Source organism: Apis laboriosa, unplaced genomic scaffold, assembly GCF_014066325.1.
Source record: "Apis laboriosa isolate Shangri-la unplaced genomic scaffold, ASM1406632v1 scaffold16_cov148, whole genome shotgun sequence".
NCBI lineage: Eukaryota > Metazoa > Arthropoda > Insecta > Hymenoptera > Apidae > Apis > Apis laboriosa.
In genome coordinates, this window is record NW_025222129.1 from 2,069,514 (window position 1) to 2,090,435 (window position 20,922).

The window sequence follows — 20,922 nt, forward strand, 5'->3', positions numbered from 1 at the left end:
TAATAATAATAATAATAATAATAATAATAATAATAATAATAATAATAATAATAATAATAATAATAGAGGATATTAATTAATAATTAATAATAATAGATAAAATTATATAATAGCTTTCTTTTCTCTTACATTCATACAGCAGGTATTTTAATACTAATGATCGTACGATAAATTTCTCTTCTCTCCCTTTTTCTCATCTCTCTCTCTTTCTCTTTCTCTCTCTTTTTTCTCCCTATTCTCCCTATTCTCTTCAAATAATAATAGTACGTTTTTCTTTCTACTGGTATACATATATCACTCTTTTACACACAATCTTTCTTTTATTCTCTTTTACATACATACATACATACATACGTATACACGCACTCATACACGCTCTTCCTTCATTCCTCCTTTATTTTTTAATATTTTTCCCTTCATCGTCGTTGATGATCTTTGCAATAATATATTTTTCTATTTATATATATATATATATATATATTTATATATATTATAGGCTCGATAGTTATAAGGCAACCTCAGTTCATCGTCGCTATTTCAAACATTCTCTCATTCTCTCTCTCTCTCTCTCTCTCTCTCTCTCTCTCTCTCTCTCTATTCATTTCTTTCTTTCTTTCCATGATCTCTCGCGATGATCCATCGAGGTTGATCTCACACCCCTTGAACGCACGATCCTCTCGCGATCTCGCCACTTCCGGTCCCCCACCACAACAAACACCTCTCCTTCGTTTCGTAAGTAATAATAAATATTTTACAATAGTTTTTAATTCTTTTTTTTTTTTTTCTTTTTTTTTTTCCCCCCTCTTTCTTCCCTCGCACGCGTGAATATCTTTCACGCGAAAAGGGATTAAAAGCGACACGAGGGGCTCGAGAGAGAGACTCTAAATCGTTTTTATGGCACTCGTTTAAAATGGCTCGGCTCTCAAGCAGCTTATCCACGATCCTCCGCGCTTTATCCTCGCTTTTTTAACCTTCGCGCAATTTTTCACGCGAGTTTACGAGCGGATACTAGTACGAACACTACCACTATTATCCCCAGAGCTCGAATCTTTCCTCGAAAGAGATCGAAAAAGATCGAAACCGGACGTCGCGAGAATATCTTTCTTCCTTGGATTTCTTTTGCTCGATCGCGAGAGGAGGACGGGGACCGATGTATGACTAATCGACTTCGTTGACACGCGCAACCTTGCTAGTGGAATGATATACTAGAGACTAATAGGGGAAGATTAGGATTGAGTTTTTGGGAAACCTCATCCCGGACCCACCAGAGACCCGCTCTTGTGTCTTTAATCTTCTCGAAAGATTATAATAATAATAATAATAATAATAATAATAATAATAGTAATAATAATAATAATAATAGTAGTAGTAATAGTAATAGTAATATTAATAATAATAATAATAATAAAATTCAAAGACAAACGAAAGAACGAAAGAAAGAAAAAAAAAAAAAAAAAACGTAGTAGTCGACAAATTTTTCTCGTGACAAATATATTTTCGAATTTCGGAAACGTCATCGTTGAAATAAAAAAAGCAAGCGGATCTCCAAAATGGCGGACGAAATTAGTTCTCGTCCCTTCGTGGTGCTCGATTCACGAAACGCTGGAAAAGTGTCTTAAAAAAAAAAAAAAAAAAAAAAAAAAAAAAAAACGAAGGATTCTCCAAGTCAGTCGCAGAATATCAACTCCTTCAACCGCGTGTACAAGCCTCTAAAAAATTTCTATTATCGATCTATATATTCTTCGAATCGAAGTGATCATTCTTCCCATTATATTGTCGGATAAAAAAGACGAAAGGATAATTCTTGGCGACTGGATGTTCGTTTCTCGTGTACTTTGACGCGCTTATTTAAGGCACTAACTTCCTACGATCGTGTTCACATCGTTCCTTCCTGTGCATGTCTTTTCGTATTATTATTTTTTTCCTTTTTCTTTTTTCTTTTTTTCTTTTTTTTTTTTTTTCCCTTTTACTTTCTCGTACAGCTCAGTGTTTTGAAAAGAATTTGCGTAAACGGTCGGTCTTTGCTAAGGCACGGTCCTACAAGTTCGGGGAAAACTCTAAAGGCACCCTAGCGCGTCACCCTTACACTCGCACACTTACACAACGTCCCAACGGGATTATGCATGCTCTAACAGCTAACGTGTGATCAATAGTACTCGAAAAAATACATTTTTGTGATTATTTATTCTTCAGGTTCGTCGTGTTACTCGTCGTCGATCGTCCTCTTCTTTTTCTTCTTCTTCTTCTTCCTCCTCTTCTTCTTCCTTTTCTTCTTCTTCTTCTTCTTCTTTTTCTTTTTTTTCTCTCACAGGGGAGATTTCATCAACGATACGATCGTAATCGTACTTGGTTCAAGGATATTCCGATTCTCAATTTGAAACTGGAAGAATTTAACTGCGATATTTATACGAGATTCGTAAGAGATTCGTAAACAAAATTTTTAAAGCCCGGCTAAATCTCGATAAATATGATCAAAGGAAAAAAGTTTATTTAGGGATACTATTACTAAAAGATACAGATTTACAATACAGAATTAATAATCGTAGAATCGTTGTTGAATATCCCCTGAGAACAGGAACGCGAGAATTTCCATTTTCATTTTCACGTATAAAACGTACTACACACTCGTCCATCTTTTATTTCGAGTTGCTCTCGCAATTTACAGTATATACGCGTACATACTTCTCTTTCCAATCTTCATGACGATCTCGTGTATATATATATATATATATATATATATATTTATATATACACACAAGATATACATGCTCCTTACTTTTCGACAAAATATATCCGCAACAAATAATATTTTGTTTCCTGCGAGCAACGGTTGCCTCGAAAACGAACGAATCACCGAATCATCCTTGATCTCTAATGTTCGCTATATGTCTCGTCTTGGCTGGCAGTCTTTTTGTTAACTCTCAGTTAATTTTCTTGCAGTTCTTTTTTTTTTTTTTCGTGTTTTTTTCTTTTTAAATTTTTTTTTTTATCAATACTGTTCGTAATACGATTAATGATGTAAAGATACGCGTACCCTCCTAGTCGCGGCGTGAAAGCGTATAAATCTTTAGTACGATTCGTTACCGTTCGTTTTATTTCGTCGGTTCGGAGTTCCTTTCAGTGGAAAAAACAAAAAAAAAAAAAAAAGAAAAAANAAAAAAAAAAGAAAAAAGAAAAAAGTGGGAACTTAAGAAATAATAACAGCTGTAGATGGGGAAGAGGGAAAAGAAAGAAAAGAAGAAAGAAAGGAAGGAAGGAAGGAGGGAGGAAGGGGGGAAAAAAATCGTAGAAAAATCATTGCACCATTGATGGGAGGATGTTGAAAACGGAGAATTCATTTCTTCAACGATGTTCATCGATGGTGCGATGGACTAGACGTAATAGTATCTCTGTCTTTTTAACTCGCGTCTGCTTGCCGACGGTTGATCATACAGAATCAGTTGAACTCGTTATAAATAATCCGATTCCTCTTCGAAGACGTTTCATCGATCGAATATTTCATTCTCTCTCGGTTCTTCGCATATATATATATATATATATTCTAGGAGATAAGTGGTCGCGACGATTTTACTTTGCACCACGTGGAGGGTACACGAGTGTTACTAGAAAAAAAAGGGGGGGGAGGGAGGAAAAAAAAAACGAAAAAACGAAATGTACAAGGTCTTTTTCTATTAAATATTATAGTTTGTCTTTTATCCTCGCGATCTAAAGCTATACGATAGACTCGTCATTCTTGTTATTGTCTACGGGTTCTATGCCAGGTTCTCTCTCTCTCTCTCTCTCTCTCTCTCTCTCGCTCTCTCGCTTTCTCTCTCTCTCTTTCGCTCTCTCTCTCTCTCTCTCTCTCTTGTTTTCGTTCCTTTTTTAGATCTCTTCTGTCTGCCGAATCGCATCGTGCCACGAAAGTCTCTTCCAGCACCATTCGGATTCGAGAAGTGATCGTGCGAAATGTTGCAAGATGATCGATAAAAAATATCTCTCTCGTAAGTACGAAGTCATCGAGGTGATTTGAACAGTTCCATTCGATGCATCGACCGATTATTAACGGATTATAATATCCGTGGTGTTCCGATCCGAACGAGAAGACACACGCCGCAAAAGAGCTATCGATTACTCCTGGTCGATAGAACGGCTGAAGATTAATGACTAGGCCGCGGTCGGGGTCTGCTCCTAATCATCCAGCCTCGTCCAACGAATGTACGCAACACGCAATCGTGTATCGGGCATGGACAATCGCGAGCAAATTCTGCTGGGGAATGTCTACAGGGTGCGTACGAAATTGTCTTTTTCTTTCTTTCTTTTCTTTTTCTTTTCTCTCTCTCTGTCTCTCTCTCTCCTTTTTCTTCCTCTTTATCATAATTCAGATTCGATCGGCGATTGATCCGAAATTGGTCGATCCAACGGATCCAACCTTCCCCCCCGCTGCTTCCTTACTTCGCCCTCTCTTCGATTCCGGGCCATCTCCATCCACCGCGTTCAAGGAATGTCTAAGGGGACCTAAGAGAAATTGTCTTTCTTCGGTTTCCTTTCTTCTCCTTCCAACTTAATGGCAGTTCGAACGTGGACAGTCGCGATATTATGTGTCCATGTGGCGATACTTGTGAGCGGACATCTGCGCTAGGCCGAGGACGGCGTACTGGCACTGAAGACAATGATAGTGAGTCTGTTTGCCGGAATGCTGGCACTGTACACCACCGCAAGGTTGACTCGGCGTGAACTTTTGAAAGCCTGCCGCCGCTATACTGTCCAATTTCGCGTGTTGCCGCCTGTGGGCGACCACTTTGTTCGTGTCCGTGCAAACGAAGTCGCACTTGAGGCAATGGAAGTGGGACGCCTTGTTCTGCATCGAGCCCAACGAGGACGTGTACGCGCACTGTGCCCTCCCGCACGGCACGTTCGCTCTGTACTGTTGGAAATCGCCACCCATCAGGGTGTCGAGACGCTCGTGTCTCGCCGTGTGTTGGACGAAACGAGTTTTGTCGCAGAACGAGTACCCGCAGTCTTGACGCATGCAGTGGAAATGCGTTTGGTGTTCCCTGTAACCGCAGTGGGGATACCTGCAGTCCTCGTTGAATCTGAACCTGAAATATCGACAACGAGACGAATATTGATTAAACGACGTGAAATAAATATATATATATACATATACGTACGTAGATATTAAAAAAAAAAAAAAAAAAAAAAAGGTGCGAACCTAACGTATCCTTCCGGCACCGGTTCGTCCTTGAGCATCCGCATGGAGTGATGAAGCCTCTGCTTCTTCGCCTCTGGAGAATTGCTGTCGGGCGGGGACAAGGATCGCTTGTTCAAGTTGAGATTGGCCGCGAGCGAGGCCAACGGGTTCTCGTCTCTTGCGGGAGGTAGAAAATTGGCTGGCGGTAGACCAGGCGCGAACATCAAGCCTGGCCCGCCCGTGTACATGCCTCCGTGTTGGAGGAACGGTGGCAGGGCTTGGTTCATCAGGGCTATCTGTTGATTCATGGCTGCCATCACTGCCGGGCTTGGGAAATGGAATCCGTGGCTAAGGTCAAGCTCGAAGCTGGCCGGAACCGGGGATTGTTGAACACTGGGTGGCATGCTCGGCTGGGACAATTGACCGTTCTCGTTGCTGTCCATCACCGAATTGTTCCCCCCCTCGTCCCCCCGCGAAATTTCACCGGGCTCCCTCTTCACGCTGGGAACGTTTTGGACGCCGACGTCCGAGCCGCACCTAGCCGGCTCGATCTTCACCACCTCCTTCACCACCTGGGTCTGCTGGCTCATCTGGCCGAGGGTCTGCTGCATCTGACGTTGCATCTGATTCTGGAAATTCTGTATGTTCTGCGCCATCTGGGCGTTCTGCGCCATGAAGTCGTGCTTCTGCGACAATTGGGCCAAGTAGTCGTGTTGCAGTTGATTAGGGGGTTGACCAGTGGCGAGCTCGTGCTGCTGCTGACTGAGGATGGCACCTGTCGAATGTTTCGCTATGTGGGCCACCAGTCGATCCAATTCGGAGAAAGCTTGATTGCAGGCGTTACAATGGTAATGGTTTTTACGTTTCAACTTGCAGAACGGCCTGCTACAGCTCTGCTCCGGTCCGTAGAGGGTGTGGGGCGAGGCCGAGCTGGTCGATGGAAGAACGGGGGATTCTGCAACGGAGAGATCGAAGCGCGTTAGCGTTACGGAAGAAACGAGGAGGAGGCGAGGAGGAAAGGAGGAGCAGAAACGACGACTGAGAGCGTCGTATTACCGATGCTAAGAGAGAGAGAGACGCAATTCAAGGCAAAGAGAGAATTGGTCGTCGAAAGAGAGAGAAATAGAGAGAGAGAGAGAGACACGAACCTTGGTGCACGGAAGTTCGCATGGATAGCACGACGCCCGGAAGTGCGGGTTCACTCGGCGGTCCACTAACCGGATAATAGGTGCCTGCCGCCCTCACCACTAGCAACAATCAACCAAACAACCAACACTTCAATACCTCCCACTATAATTACAACCACCTTGTACAATAGATACGTCAAACTCAACAAGAGAAAAAAAAATATATATATATATATATATGTGTGTGTGTGTGTATATATGCGTGTGTCCATGTAAGAAATAAAAAAAAAGGGGAATAAAAATAGGATGAAAATGACATATTTTTCTTTTTCTTTCTTTCTTTCTTTCTTTCTTTCTTTCTTTTTTGTAATCCTTTCGACGGAAATATTAATAATTTTATTCGCGAATAAAAGGCGAATAATAAAAGTCGAAAGGATGGAGAAGTGCGAACGTGAATCGTAATATACGCATATGAGGTGTGCGTGTACGTGCAAAAGACATGCATCGACTGGACGATTGTCTCCTCGACATCTCAACATCTCAAATAACTACCAAACAAAACTCGTCTATAAAACAATACTATACAACAGGTGCACTGGTTCGTGTCCACGTGGAAAATTAAACTTACCGGTCGTCTTGTTGACATCCGGGCTCGGAATCTCCGATTCCTTCTCGTCCATCATCGATCTATTCTCCATATCACCACCACCACCACCACTACCACCACCACCACCACTCGCCATACATTCTTCGGGTTTTTCGATCAGCTCGGCCGGATTCTTCACTTGAATCCTAGGCTTGGTCGTATCCTGGACCATCGGTTGGGCGTGGGTCTGACACTCTTGGTTGGACGACGTCGTTTCGACGACGTTCGACCGACTGTCGTTACCACCGTGGCTATTGCCGTGCTGTTTCTCGTGCATCGCCATGGTCGAGTATCTGACGAACGAGTAGCCGCAGTTCGGCCTGGTGCAATGGAAATGGCGATTAACGCGATTACTGTGACAACCGACCAGCCGGCAATCTACCATCTTATCGAAGAAGGCGAAGCCCGGCGGTATGTCGACGTTATCGTGAAAGTCTTTGCTGTGCATCAGTAATTGGTCGGGCCTGTCCGTGGAGAAGTGACACCTAAGCTGGGAACAATGGTGGTGTCTGGTAGATCTCAACACGCAAGCCGGATCTGGACATCCGTCGGGATTATAGGTGGAGAATCCCTCGGGCTCGCCGAGGCTGTTCGAGGGCGAGACGCTCCCCTCGCGATCCTCGGCCATAGGATTGGACGCGAGACTAGGGGTTTGAGGTTTCGGTAGCTTGAAACTCGTGAAGATCGCTTGGGGGGAGTCGTGGGTGTGGGTGGCCGGGTCGCCACCCGACCAGATCTCGATCACTCTGTTCTTCGGTGGCCTGCCCCTCTTCCGCCTGAACATGGCGTCGATGTTGGTCAGATGGGTCAGCGTCACGTCCGAGGACAAGGCGTGGGAGGAGCAGGAGAGGTTCAACTGTCGGCTGTACTCGTGGATCTTGTAATGTTGAAGCCGACGGAACGGTTTGTCCGTGGAGAGGATCACCTCTCGGCAATTCTCCCAGTTGCAGTGATAATGCTTCTCCTTGTCGGCGTACGGGCAACTGTCGTCGCATCCGCCCTCCTCGAAGAAGGCGTCCGTGATGCGCTCTTGGGTCTCGTGCTCCTTCAAATGTTCCCTGACCTCGCGAGGATCCTTGAGAGGTGCGCCGCAACGGTCCAACCCGCAATGATGATGCTCCCTGCCCAGGTGGCAGGGGCAATCGGGGTTACCCGGCACCAGATACGCCAATTCCATGGCGGTAAGCTGTTGCTGACTCTGTTGCTGTTGCTGTTGGTCCACGGTTACCGTGGAACTTCCACTGGCCGTGGTGACCGTGGTCGTAGGCGCGGTGAGATCTATCGCTAGATCGCTACCGCTCTGAAACGAATCGTCGAGGGAATAGTAGGAGGGGGAGCCCCTGTCCTCGTTCGAACTTTCGCCGTTTAGGCTGAGGGAGAGGCTTTGCGTGGTGAGATCGTCCGGTGGCCAGGAGCCCGGCGGCCGGATACCGCCAACCGCGTTGATCTGCTTGTACTTTCTGTAGGCCAACTCGGTCTCGTGGCGCTCGTGTTTTCGTTTATGGGAGAACAATTGGCCCGACGAGTGAAGAACGTAGCTACAGTGCGGTCGTATGCAGTGTATGTGATTGCACACGCGCGAGAAACGGCATTGCTCGAAGGGGCATGCCTCGGACTTCATGAATTTCTTGAACCCATCGCGGGACAATTGCTCGTCTTTGATGTGGTACGATTTGTGCTTGTCTGTAAGAAGAAAATCACGAAAGGGGCGTATTAGGGGCGAACCTGCTTAACTGGGGGAAGGAGAGAGAGAACTAGGTCTAAGTCTGTCTCATGTACATTTAGCCAGAGATGTGTATGTATGATCGGCAAGCAAACAGAAATCGCTAATATATGTATGTATATATATATATATATATATACATATATATAGATATATATATATATATATACGTGTATATATACATACTACCACGGTAACAGTATAATGTAACGAGTAATCTAGGAAAGAGAGGAGACTATATAATTTCTAAGAGGCAGAACTGCGAGTAGTTCTTTACCCATGTCAGCCTTGTTCTTGAAGGTGAACCGGCAACCTGGTCGCCGGCAATGGAAGTGCGTGGTCCGCTGGCCAACGAAGGGACAGTGATCGGTAGCACAGCTCTCGGTAGCTCGAAATCTCTGGAAACCCTCTTGTATGATAGCCGAATCCTTGCGATGGTAATTGGCGTGCATCTGCACGTCCGACGTCGATATGTAAACTTTATCGCAATTCTCGTGGATACAGTGGTAGTGCGTCTGTTTTCTATTGTGGGGGCAGGCACGGCCCGGATGTCTCTCCGAGCAATCATCCGTCGGCGAATACCTCATGAAGCCGTGCTGCAAAGATTCGTCCCTCTTTTTGTGCCACTTGAAATGCCTGATCATTTCCTCCTTTTTCACAAAGACCCTACCACTGCAATCCAGACAGTGAAAATGCTCTCGGCAACCGAGCTCCTTACAATACGAGCTACCGCATTCTTGACCCGACGTGTACCGCCTCACGTATCGGGAGTAATCGATTATTGGTTGTGACACGGAGCTTTTCGAGCTACCGATCAAGGTGTCCGCAACCGGAGACATGCTTTGTCTCAATAATGCTGAAATCAGAAACCAAAGAGAAGAGGTGAGGATTACTCTTGGGGGATTTAGCCTACGTAACGATGAAACGGGGAATCGAACGTGCTGTCCATCCAACCTTTTTCTTTTAGAAAAAAGAAAAGTTTTTTTATTTTCCCCTGATAAAATAATTCCCTCATCTTTTCGACAGTCGATAGATGGACGGTACTCGGCCTCTGCCGTTAACGAAGGATCGAGGTTGGTAAGGAAGCGTTCTGCAAGCCAACGAAGAGAGCTCGCTCTACTCTTACCAACCGCTTTATCTACGGTGAAAAGTAGAAATCTATCCAACGAAAATTCTAACGAAGAAACGAATTGATCTCTTTCTCTGCTGCTTCACTAGCGTTTTTTCTTTTTTTTCTTTTCTTTTTGCATCTGTATCCTCGACACAGAAGCGCGATCTCGCACGAATCGCGTCGAGGATTGACCACGACTCGAGTTGGACGCGGACCACACGACACAAAGGGTAGTCGAGTATAGCAGGGTAGGTTGCATCATTTTTTTTTTCGTTCGATTTTCGTTCTCGATTCCTTCTCGAGCAATCGCAAATCGGACATGTGTCGTTCTATGTATCTTCTTCTTCGAAATATATATTCCACGTAGAAAATTAGCTACGCATCGCAGGATTCATTTTTCAATGTTTATCAAAGCTGTCCGATCTGAATATTATTAATCTTTACCATTACGCGTACGACTCCAACACGCGTACTACGGTACGCGTTCGTTCGAATGACAACAACGCACTCCTCTTCCACAGAATTTCGCGAATAGAAGCCGCGAAATATATAACCAAAGGGGAGAATATATGGCGGAGGCCCCACCTCCGGCAGCCGGAAACCACGTTCGGCGTGCCCTACCAAAAAGGCTCTCTCGGTTGATTCCAAGAAATTCCTACTTGTCGACTGTGCACGTTTGAATGCGTTCAGAAACGAGTTTAAAAATTGTCGAATATTTCTCTTAGGGGTTCCCCCCTTTCGGCCGTGTGCCTTGGTGGGGATAGGTACGCCAGCCGAGTTTTATGCGCACGTGTGTACGCGAAAGAGAAGAAGGGTTACGAAGAGAAGAGGGAAACGAAAGAAAAAGGAACGACGAGAAAACAGACGAAATGGTAAAGGTTGCGAGGGAGAGAGGCTAAACCATTATGCCTCGGTATTATGTTCTCCTCGAGGTATATATACCGAAGCTTCCGAATCTGTATATCCAACCACCATTTCTCTCCGAATCGAATCGGGGAGAAGGCACGGATCTTGAAATCCGAATCCATGGAATCTAAAAATCCAATGGGGTCCAATTTATGCAAGGCTACTAGGCTCTCGATCATCCTCGAGGATTGGAAGAAGGCCTCGAACAAGGTGTTTGGAAGAAGACCGGCAAATTACGGCTCGAAATTACGAAATTTCCATTTCGCTCTGGACTTTTCGCTTAAATTAATTATCCGGCTTAGCCGAATCGGGAATAGCCGTTGATGCATATTGTTGCGCAACGTTCGGTTATGACTGTTAATCCATCCTCCGCTGCAGTAATTATGTAACGCAGCTGCGTGTTTTGTGTAGCTCGTTAGAGCACCTTCTCGACTAGCCTCGTCGAGGAAACTCTTATTCGCGTGAATTTACGGCCGGCGTGTTACGCGAGAGGAGGAGGCGGATATAATTAAGCGAGGTTAAGGTTCCTTCCCTCCCTCCTATCGAGCATTAAACAACGAGCGTTTAAACAAATCGAGAAAATCCAATCCGATCGATCCTTCTTTATTCTATTCTATTCGGGAAGGTGTTGGACATTTCGTTGACGACCAATTATGCGGGCCGCGTCGCAGGAAGCGTGCCAAAACAACCGCGGTGCTACCGTCGAAAGGAACCTGGCCTTGGATGTGCATTCCACGCGAATGTAATCGTCTTCTCTCTGCGTCTTTCGCAAAAAAAAAAAAGAAAAGAAAAGAAAAGAAAAAGAAAATAAAAGAAAAAAAAGGAAAGAAAGAAAGAAAGAAAGAAAGAAATTCATTTTTTATCGTGCATCCTCTACTCGAGAAACTCGAGAAGGAAGAGAATTCGATCGAGAATTAGCGTACGAAGCGTATGAAAAAGTTAATAGAGAGCGGTATGATCGAGTGTCAGCTGTTTCGGAAGGGAGTGGGGGCCCGTGTATATAATCGAAAACGAAAGAATACGAGAGGAACGTGACAGGATTTAAGAAGCAAATCTTAAAAAATACGAGAAATCTACGGACCCCGATCCCCCTTTTCCTACCCCAGTAGTGCACGAATATCCGTAGCGGCTTTCAGAGAGAGCGGCTGAACCCTTTTATTCGTGGTTCTCGAAACTCGCGCAGGCTGGAGGGGAGAGGTCGATCCGGCTGTGGATGAAAAACCTCGGGGCCCCACGATCGGGGAGAGTTTAAAATTTTCAAAAAGCCCGATCCTGAAAAGGAGGCCCCCGTATTTCAGCGATTCTCTCTCTCTCTCTCTCTCTCTCTTCTCTTTTTTTAACATTTAATCCGTGCAGCCTTAAGCTGAATAACCCTTTATACGTGATCTCTCCGTCCACGGCTACCGAAAATCCTCGACCGAGCACGATCTCCACGCAAATGTTTCGATGCTTTCAAATTTGATTCAATAAATAAATTCTATTTTTTTCTTTCTGTTTTTTTTTTTTCTTTTTATGACAAACAACGTTTGATAAATCGTGCGTTTTTAATCCAAAGATAACGTCGAGAGAAGAAAAGGGGGCAAGAATGAATCAAACTCTCTACAAAAAAAAATCGCGTGTTTGGATAATGCGTCAAGTGTGGTCGTAGTTCTGCGTAGCGATCGCGAAAGGTCCATTGAATCTTTTCCTTCCTTTCTCTCTCTCTCTCTCTCTCTCTCTCGACTAAATATCGACAAAAAAAATCTTAACGGGCAAATCCCACCCCTTCTTCTCTGCCTCTTTACCCTTTTTCGACGGTCCTCGTCACAACATTGTTTCCGGAAAAACGGCTTCGTAAAAAAAAAGTAAGCGGCCAGATGCGATTTAACGAGCCAGAATAGAGACGTTTCGTTGATTTCACGGACCTTTGGAGAGGAATGATGCGGAACACCGAGAATATTTTGACGTTGAACGCCAATATTTTCGAAACCTCTCGAAGCAAGGATTAGCTCTAATCTTCCATCGAGATCGAGATATAATAAAAGTTCCATCGATCCTTGAAAATTCCCTTTTCCACGATTTTGGAATCCTTTTTTTTTCTTTCTTTCTTTTCTTCTTTTTTTATCGTCTTCTACCCAGCAAAGAGACGAAAAATAGAAAAGAAGGAATATGTTTACTTTTAAAATTTCCTCGAAATCGCGAGAAGAAAATCACGGTTCGACGAGAAAAAGTTTTCGGGCGGAAGAAGGGGTGAAACTAAAATGGTATAACGGCGTAATCGTCAATCCATGAAAATCGTGGCGCCAAGAGGGTCAGGCGAAGCGAGCGGATGAAAGTCGCGGTCGAAGGTGGAGCACAGAGAGAGAGAGAGAGAGAGAGAGAGAGAGAGAGAGAGAGAGAGAGAGAAAGAGAGAGGACAGAGAGAGATAATCCAGAGCGAGGAAGAGACGGGCCGACACTAAACTATTCTAAGCTCCCCTGCGAGAGAGTGTCGCGAACTTATTGTCTCTCAGCGGGCACGGCGGCGTTATTTCTGTCAAAATTACGTTATGGTCGCCATTCTCCTGTCCCGTTTCTCTCGGTGCTACCCGTTTAGCACCTTCTTTCATGCTACAGAGAGCTCATTTCTCCTTCCTCCTCCTCCTCCTCCTCCTCCTCCTCCTCCGCCTCCCCCCTCCCCCTCCCTCATCCGTCTTCTCCAATCTTCTTCGTCGGTGGAAAACGGTTCGCCGGACCAGAATAAACGTCGGTTTAAACACGCTGCCATTATAATTAACGCGATTCCTTCTTTAGGGAAGAGAGGACGACGCAAGAAGTAAAAGACGCGGAGTAGTTTCCAGAGGATCGGCAAGATTCTCGAACACGCTCCCTTTCCAACCGGGAATTTACGAGCTTCCCTCCGTGTACTGCCGATAGAATTATTCCCACCTTTGTCTTCTCCTTCCTCCTAATTATTACTAGCCTCGGTGTAACCGCGAGATTTATAGCGCGGTATTTATAGATCTGGCCGTTCTGATATCCCCGGATTCGCCGATCTATCTCGCCACGACCACCGCGTACAATTGTCGCGCGTTGGATCGACGCAAGTCCACCTAATTCTCGCTTTTTATTTCCTTTCCTTCTCGCAATATCGATCGCGATCGATATCAACGAGAATTGGGAAAATAAATTGGGATTAGGAATCGAATTAGGAATTCTTCTTCGTTTCTCGAATCTCGAATCCGTGACACAATCGGCGCGCCAGAGATCGGTTACATCTCGAGCGAAAATTTCCACGATGTGGTGGGGTAGGGTTATCGATGCGCCGAAAACGTGATTATTCATCGAGAACGATTATTATAGCGACGAGGCTTTCGTGAGGAGCAGCAGCAGCGTGCGTGAACGAACGCGCGCGCGTACAAACGGTCGTTAAAGCAATCAAGCCACGTGCTACGCGCTTGCTCTCTCTCTCTCTCTTTCTCTCTCCCTCTTCTCCTCTCTTCATTTCTCTCTCTCTCTCTCCGTCTCTCTCTGTCTGTCTCTCTCCCTTCCTCCCTCCGCGTGGCCGTTTCTAAAGGCACATTCATTAATGTCGCGTAGCATAGTTGGTATCGTTTTACCCCTACGGCGAGGCGAGGCGCGGAATTTTTTTCTCCCCCCCCCCCTTCTTCTCTCCTTCTCCTTCTTTTTTTTTTTCATTTTAATCTAGCCTGCCCTCCAACGTATAGATTTTTCGGGGCCACTGTTACGGACATACTACTTAGTGTCAACCAACCACCCCTCTCTCTTCCCTTGCTCCTTTCTGCCACGCACCCCCTTCTTTTCACGGCGTCGTGGGTCGAGCAACCCCCCCTCTCTCTCTCTCTCTCTCTTTTTCTTTCTCTTTCTCTCTCTCTTTTTTCGCTCCACTGTTACTTATGGCGGCCGCGTTAAATTTAACGAGGGGGAAACCTCTCCTCGTGGAATATCGGAGAACAATGATTTCCGAAATTATTGACCGACCACCGCTCGATTCGAACCGGTTCTTTTTTTTCTTTTTTTTTTTTTTTTTTTTTGTAAAGCGCATATATAAAACTGCGATATGGAAATTTTTCTTCTTCTTCTTCTTCTTTTTCTTTCTCTTTTTCAACACAAACCGAATTCGAGCGCAACGGAGCGTGATGCGAATCGTGAAACGTCAAGGATTCAAAGGTCCAAGAACAGCTCTTTTCGAGCTCTCGTGCGTTTCATTAATCGGGCTATTGTTGTTATCGAGCAATTGTAAAACGTAGCAATTAAAAAAAAAGAAGAGAGGAGGGGAGGGAGAAAGGGGAAGTTGTCGCAAGTTGTTGCCAGCAACGATTATTAGACGATCGTACATTTAAAAATCCTTGCCAAGGATAAAGATTTTTAAGTTTCAAAGGAAAAAAGCCCCCCTCCCCTCCCTCCCCTAATAACGCCCTTTCTTTCGCCTTTCGGTGTTTCCATCGTTCGAGGGGTAAATTGAGTCGGAGCGTACGAAAACACGCGTACTACTTATCGCCCGCGATCCCCCAGCTCACCCCCACAGCTCTCTCTCTCTCTCTCTCTCTCTCTCTCTCTCTCCACTCTCACCCCTCGCGCGCGCGTAAACTTTTCACGAGGGGTGAACCGCGCGCGTAATATCGGCCATTCACGTGTGAGCGTGTCTCCTCCTACCCCCACCCCTCCCCTCCACCCTCGACTCACATCCACGCGCGCCCGAAAAAATAAACACAGAATCGAACCCTTTCTACAAATTCAAATAGCCGGAAGAGGGGGAGAGCGGCTGCCTCCTCGCGCCCCCTCCCTCTCCCCCTTTCTTTTGTCCCCTCTTTTTTTTCGAAAAAATTAGACCAGGGATACGATCGATGGAAGAAGAAGGATAAAGAGAAGGGAGGAAGGGAAGAAATAGCCACGGATCGGCGATCCGCTGTCAAAACACGAAATTCGATCGGGGAGGAATGATCGGCTCCCCCCTCCCCCCCCCCCTATGCCCCGATTTTTCATTCGACGAATTTTCCAGACCCGAGGATATATCCCGAAAGGGGTGACGAAATGGATCGGTAATAAAATAGTCGGGTCGCGGTGAAATATTGAACGATCGATCGCTCTCTGTTTACGGAAACACGATATCGTTGAGCCGAACGAGTCAATTTTTCGAGGGGTGGTGACGTAGAGATGATTAATAATCGGCCGAATAATGGGATAATTGGTGAACACGATTGGTTGACCCGTTTATCTTTTTCTTTTCTTTTTTTTTTTTTCTTTCTTTCTTTATTTCTATCGTTATCCCGATTCCTGTTCAAAAGGGAAGCTTATCCTCCTTAAGAAGAAAATCCCGAGAAATCGGCCGTTATCTGTGATTAAATCGCAACAATCTGTGCCACGAGACGCGAAACGGGGATGCCCCGAGGCAACATCCGAATCGTGACCACGATCGGGCTTAATAGAATTACTTAAGATAATTGGCAGAATTAGCCAAAGCGGTGGACCAACCGTTCGAGTTCCAGCCACGGTTTAAACTTTTAATCGTAGGCGATAAAAGATAAAATTAAAATTATCTTTTTAGAGAGAGAGAGAGAGAGACAGAGAAAGAGAGAAAGAGAAGCACGTTTTCTGCTCGATCGAATGAGAATGTTAAAACACGGCACAGCCGACGGGAATAACTTTGTTCGTTCCGATTGTATCGCTTCTGACTTTCCGAGGCGAAGATTCATGACAAATTATTAAACCTCGGTGCTCCAAAGTTCCACAAAGTTCCATAACGCGCGTTGATTTACGAGATCGCGTGTCCCGATAACTTTCGAATATTCCCCGAGAGCGAGTGGCTGTTAGCCTTAACAAGGCAGTTCGACGAGTGCGTAACGAGCGAGGACTATTATTAAGTGTGCACCGCCACGCTCTATCGATGCCCGGTGGCGTTTCTGTCCTCGTCCGAGCCACCTCGCCACTGGATCTACCCCTCTCGTTCCATCACCTTCTTCCGGAAAAACCCTAGTATTTTTAACCCTTCGAGAGAGATCGTCCTCTTTCAACGGCCATGAAATAGATTATTCAACATCCGACAAATTTTTTTCCTTCTTCTTCTACTTTTTTCTTTCGTAGAAACAACAAGATATATGCATCAAAATACGCACACACACATATATATATATATAATCTCGGTCGATATATTTCGATCCAAGGGAATCGAAGAATCGAGATGAAGATTTCGCGAGCAAAGTGCAACTATTTAGTTATATTAGTATAGTTTGTTTTTTTTCTTTTTCTTTTTTTTTTTTTTTTCGAATAGAGAAGATATTGGGAACGCGCGTGTAACACGAAGGAGGGGGGATGATTGCGAGCGTGGAGCGTAGAAGGGGTGGTCGAGTGTTCTCGAGGGTGAACGGTGGTAAGAGAGAATTTTCAAAGAGCGTGGCGAACGTCTGACGAATTTTAAACGAAGGGGAAGGGGGGAGAGAACGCTCGACGAATACACGTCGTATCCCCGCGAAAATATTGTTCCGTTTCTCATCGCGAACGGATGATGTATTTTCATCGGATCCGATGATTTTTCCACAGGTTTTCGATCGAGAGCAAGGATTATCGAGAGAAATATTGGGAGGCGGGGAATCGATCCGACGACGACGACGATGACGACGACGACGACGATGACGAAGCGTGGGAAAGAGAAATTGAAATTGGGAGCTCTCGTTAACCTCTTCATTACTCGGCTCGATCTTCTTTCTTCTCCCTTTTTCCAATTCCAACTCTTTAACTCTTTTATAAACTCGTTGACAAACGTGCGACGTTTCTTTCTTTCTTTCTTTCTTTCTAAAATACTCTTCTCACTCACCGGATATTCCTTTCAATTGAAGTTCAAACTATGTATATTCTTCTTCTTCTTTCTATAATTCGAAGATTTAGAGTTTTGTTTTTTTTTTTTTTCTTTCTTTAGCATCTTCCAATTCAATTTTAAAAGAGTTTAAAACTCAAAACTTCCTCAAATTTACAAATACTTTTTCCTTCTATAAATTGTATAAAAAAGATGACAGAGGGTCCAGAGGTTCGAGACGCACGCGTCTTCTCCATCTTTCCTACTTTCTTTTTTTCGACGTTACAGCAGATTTTCGATTCTCGATAATCGAAATTCAAATTTTAAACGATAAATTCTTCCTCTTTCTATAACTCGAACGGGGTCCAGAGAGGTTTCGAGGCGCACGCGTTTCTCTCTTCTTCCCCTTTTTTTCAACGATCCAAATGCTACCCCGCTAGAAGTTCGTCGCACGGTTCGTCGATCGGCTATTTTTCAACCAGCCATTGGCAGCCCGGACGATTTCGAAAGACCGAGGCTCGCCGGGGTAATTAAATTTAGAATATTTTTTAAATTTCTCCGATTCCACTCGGATGATTTGGCACGTGGTCGTTCTCTCGTGGTCCCCACTTCGCACGAACAACAAGAGGAACAAGAGGAACAAGAACAAGAGGAAGAAAGAACCAGTGAAACCAGTGATGGACAGGGAGGAAGGGAGGGGGAGAGGAAAGCGCGAGGGAAACACAGAGAGCGAGGGATCGATTCCTCGCGATCCTCTTGCAAAACCTACACGCCGCACCTACAGTAGCGTAACACACACCGTCCATTCCGCGAATGGAATTTTCCTTTGAACAAAACACCCGACCGACCGACCACCACCACCACCACCACCAACTTTCGCATCGATCGTTAACGAGCTAACAAAATGAATCATCTTCGAGAGGAGATGATCATCAACTTTTGCCAATGATTCATAAACGATTCCTAGCGATTCGTGAACATTATTTATCCTTCCATCGATTTCCATCGATCATCGGTCGCGCGAATTAAAAAACGCAAATTTTCGAATTCCTCGCTCGAGAGCCGAGGAAGGACGAAGGAGGAGGAGGAGAAGGAGGGGAGCAGTTTTCTCGAAACGAAAATTTGAAGGAGGATGATATCGAGGACGAAGCGTTTCTGTTTCCCGAGACCCCGAGAGACGTCACGGCCCTGACCCTCCCGCCGAGTTCTCACTTCGGCCGTTTTAGTTTGGCTAAAACAATCGGCGGCGTGGTCTCTCTCTCTCTCTCTCTCTCTCTCTCTCTCTCTCTCTCTCTCTCGTGGCCGTCTCTTGGTCTCGGTCCTCCGCTCGTTTCCACCGACGCTTTCCTTTTTCTCGCTTTCCTTCGCCAAGCGCGAAATAACAGAGAAGCGGGAGAGAGGAGGGGGGAGGGAGAGAGGGCCTGAACGGCTAACTCGAATTACCAAAGCGGCGAGGAGGAACGGCTTTAAGCGACTTATGGCGAATCGGTGGAACGACGCGAACCCGGGGATAAAGCCGGGGAAGAAAGCTCGATTTATTAACGACACGACGACGACGACGACGCCATCGCTCTCTCTCTCTCTCTCTCTCTCTTCCTCTTTCTCTCTTTCTCTGTCATTTTCTCAAGCCGCTCGAGGAAATTGATTTACGGGGTTTACTTCCCCGAATCGCCTGTCCCGCGACACACACGGCCGGAAATTCGGACAAGTTATGGACACGCGCATGGGTATGGCAGCGAATCTACCATCCTCCCTCTATCCACCTTCTATCTTTCGCCTCTTTGATCGAATCGAGGAAAACAAGATCGTAAGGGATACTAATAACCCTTGAATGAATTATTAATCCGTGTACCGTTACGATCTCTATCTTTTAATTAGATACATCTCGCGATTCTTCTTGCGTGAATCCTCCTCCTCCTCTTTATTCGTGGGCGAAGAGATACGTCGTCGAGATAGAAAAAAAAAAAAAAGAAAAAAGAAGAAGAAGAAAAAGAAGAGAAGAAGGGAGGGAGCCGATCGATCGAGCGACAAATCGATCGAAGATTCTTAACGAGATTTTAACGAGATCGATGACGCGGAGGAAACGAAGAGGGAGACAAGGAGGAGGGAGAAACGTGTGTTACGAAACGTTCGTTCCGTTGTATATGCAATTTTCCACGGCATCGGAGAGCATCGGAGGGGGGCGTTTCGGGAGGAGGAAGAATCGGAGGAACGTGGAATTCGAATGCGCTGCGTTTATGCGCGGCGTATTCCGAAATTGTTTCTCGGTAGTTGGCCCTGTCATCGCGTGCTCGGGACGAAACGAAACGGCCCATTACGGGGGGGGGAAAAGAGGAGGGAGGCGGTTGGAGTGGAGCGGGATAAAGAAGGAAGGGGTTAAGTAAGCCTAGGAGGTAGAAAAACGGGCTTTCTCGACACTGGCTTGCCTCCCTTTTCCATTTCTTCTCCATTCCCCTCTTTTCCTCTCCTCTTTTCGCGATTATATTCTCGAAATAGTCAACCGGATGCCGGCGCGCTCGCGGATATTCCGATATATTTCTGGCCACCCTTTTTCCAACGAAAAATAATGAACATTCGCGTTTCTCGAGTATAGGTCGATCGAGTATATACGGGAACGAAATTATATGAAGAAGAGGGGTATCCCTTCCTCTTCTCCCTCCTTTCGAGGGATGTTGCGATATCTCGTAGCGAGGAATCGATTAGAGAGGGGAGGCGGGTGGGAAAGAAATCGATCGGAACGAGAAGAGAGGAAGAAGAGGATTCGCGAGGAATGCGCCACGAGTTTGTTTGAAGAGGCATCATCGATTGATCCGGGAGAGATACGATCGACGCACCGTGTAATTTCCTTCGCGCTCGATTCCAGCTTCGAGCTGATCGACGCCAACCGAATGTCTTCATAAGCGTGCACGCGATTCGTTCGTTCCATCCGGTGAAGAGACGAGAATTTTTTGACTACGAAATTGGTAAATTGAAGAGAAGAAAAGAAAAAGAAAATTGTAGGGACGATTAAGCATTGTATAATTAAACCTTTTCTTCTTCTTCTTTTTAATATTTTTTAATACGATGTAGGGGGAATAGGGATTTTCCATAAAAATTGCGAATTGAAATTTGCTGAACCCGTAGGTGTACACACGGTGAGACCTCGCGTTTTATGCGGTTTAACGTGTGCAAAACTGTTCGAAGGGTTTCGGATTAAGCGCTTTCCGCGTGGCTGGACGAGCATGGCGTCTGAATTACTTGGTGAAAATCGATAATACACTCCTCTCCATAATGCTGTCGGCGTACGGCAGCTGTTAAAGCGTTTGACAAATCGCCCCTTCCAACGAATCCACCCATATATATATCGCTTCAAAATCGGCTCTCGTGCGTCCAACCTCGATTTTCCACTTCCCTTTAAACAACAATAACAACAACAATCCCTCTCGCGAGATTTTCAACTCTGAAAAATCTCCGCGAAAGCGAAG

General features: G+C 45.3%; 1 protein-coding gene across 7 annotated transcripts in view; it reads right to left on the bottom strand.

The window, feature by feature from the left end:
• Nucleotides 1–3,179: 3,179 nt before the first annotated feature.
• LOC122711126 (zinc finger protein castor homolog 1-like) overlaps nucleotides 3,180–20,922 on the bottom strand; it is a 110,834-nt gene continuing 93,091 nt past the window's right edge. For 4 of the 7 annotated variants that reach the window (XM_043929591.1, XM_043929588.1, XM_043929589.1 and 1 more), the window contains 5 exons: nucleotides 8,947–9,525; nucleotides 6,929–8,629; nucleotides 6,322–6,420; nucleotides 5,195–6,128; nucleotides 3,180–5,081 (listed from right to left, as the gene is read on the bottom strand). In XM_043929591.1, coding sequence (XP_043785526.1) covers nucleotides 4,577–5,081; nucleotides 5,195–6,128; nucleotides 6,322–6,420; nucleotides 6,929–8,629; nucleotides 8,947–9,525 — 3,818 coding nt within the window. In that variant the 3' untranslated portion in view covers nucleotides 3,180–4,576. The remainder of the gene's footprint in view (nucleotides 5,082–5,194; nucleotides 6,129–6,321; nucleotides 6,421–6,928; nucleotides 8,630–8,946; nucleotides 9,526–20,922) is intronic. The other 3 variants (XM_043929592.1, XM_043929595.1, XM_043929594.1) reach the window with 3 other exon arrangements.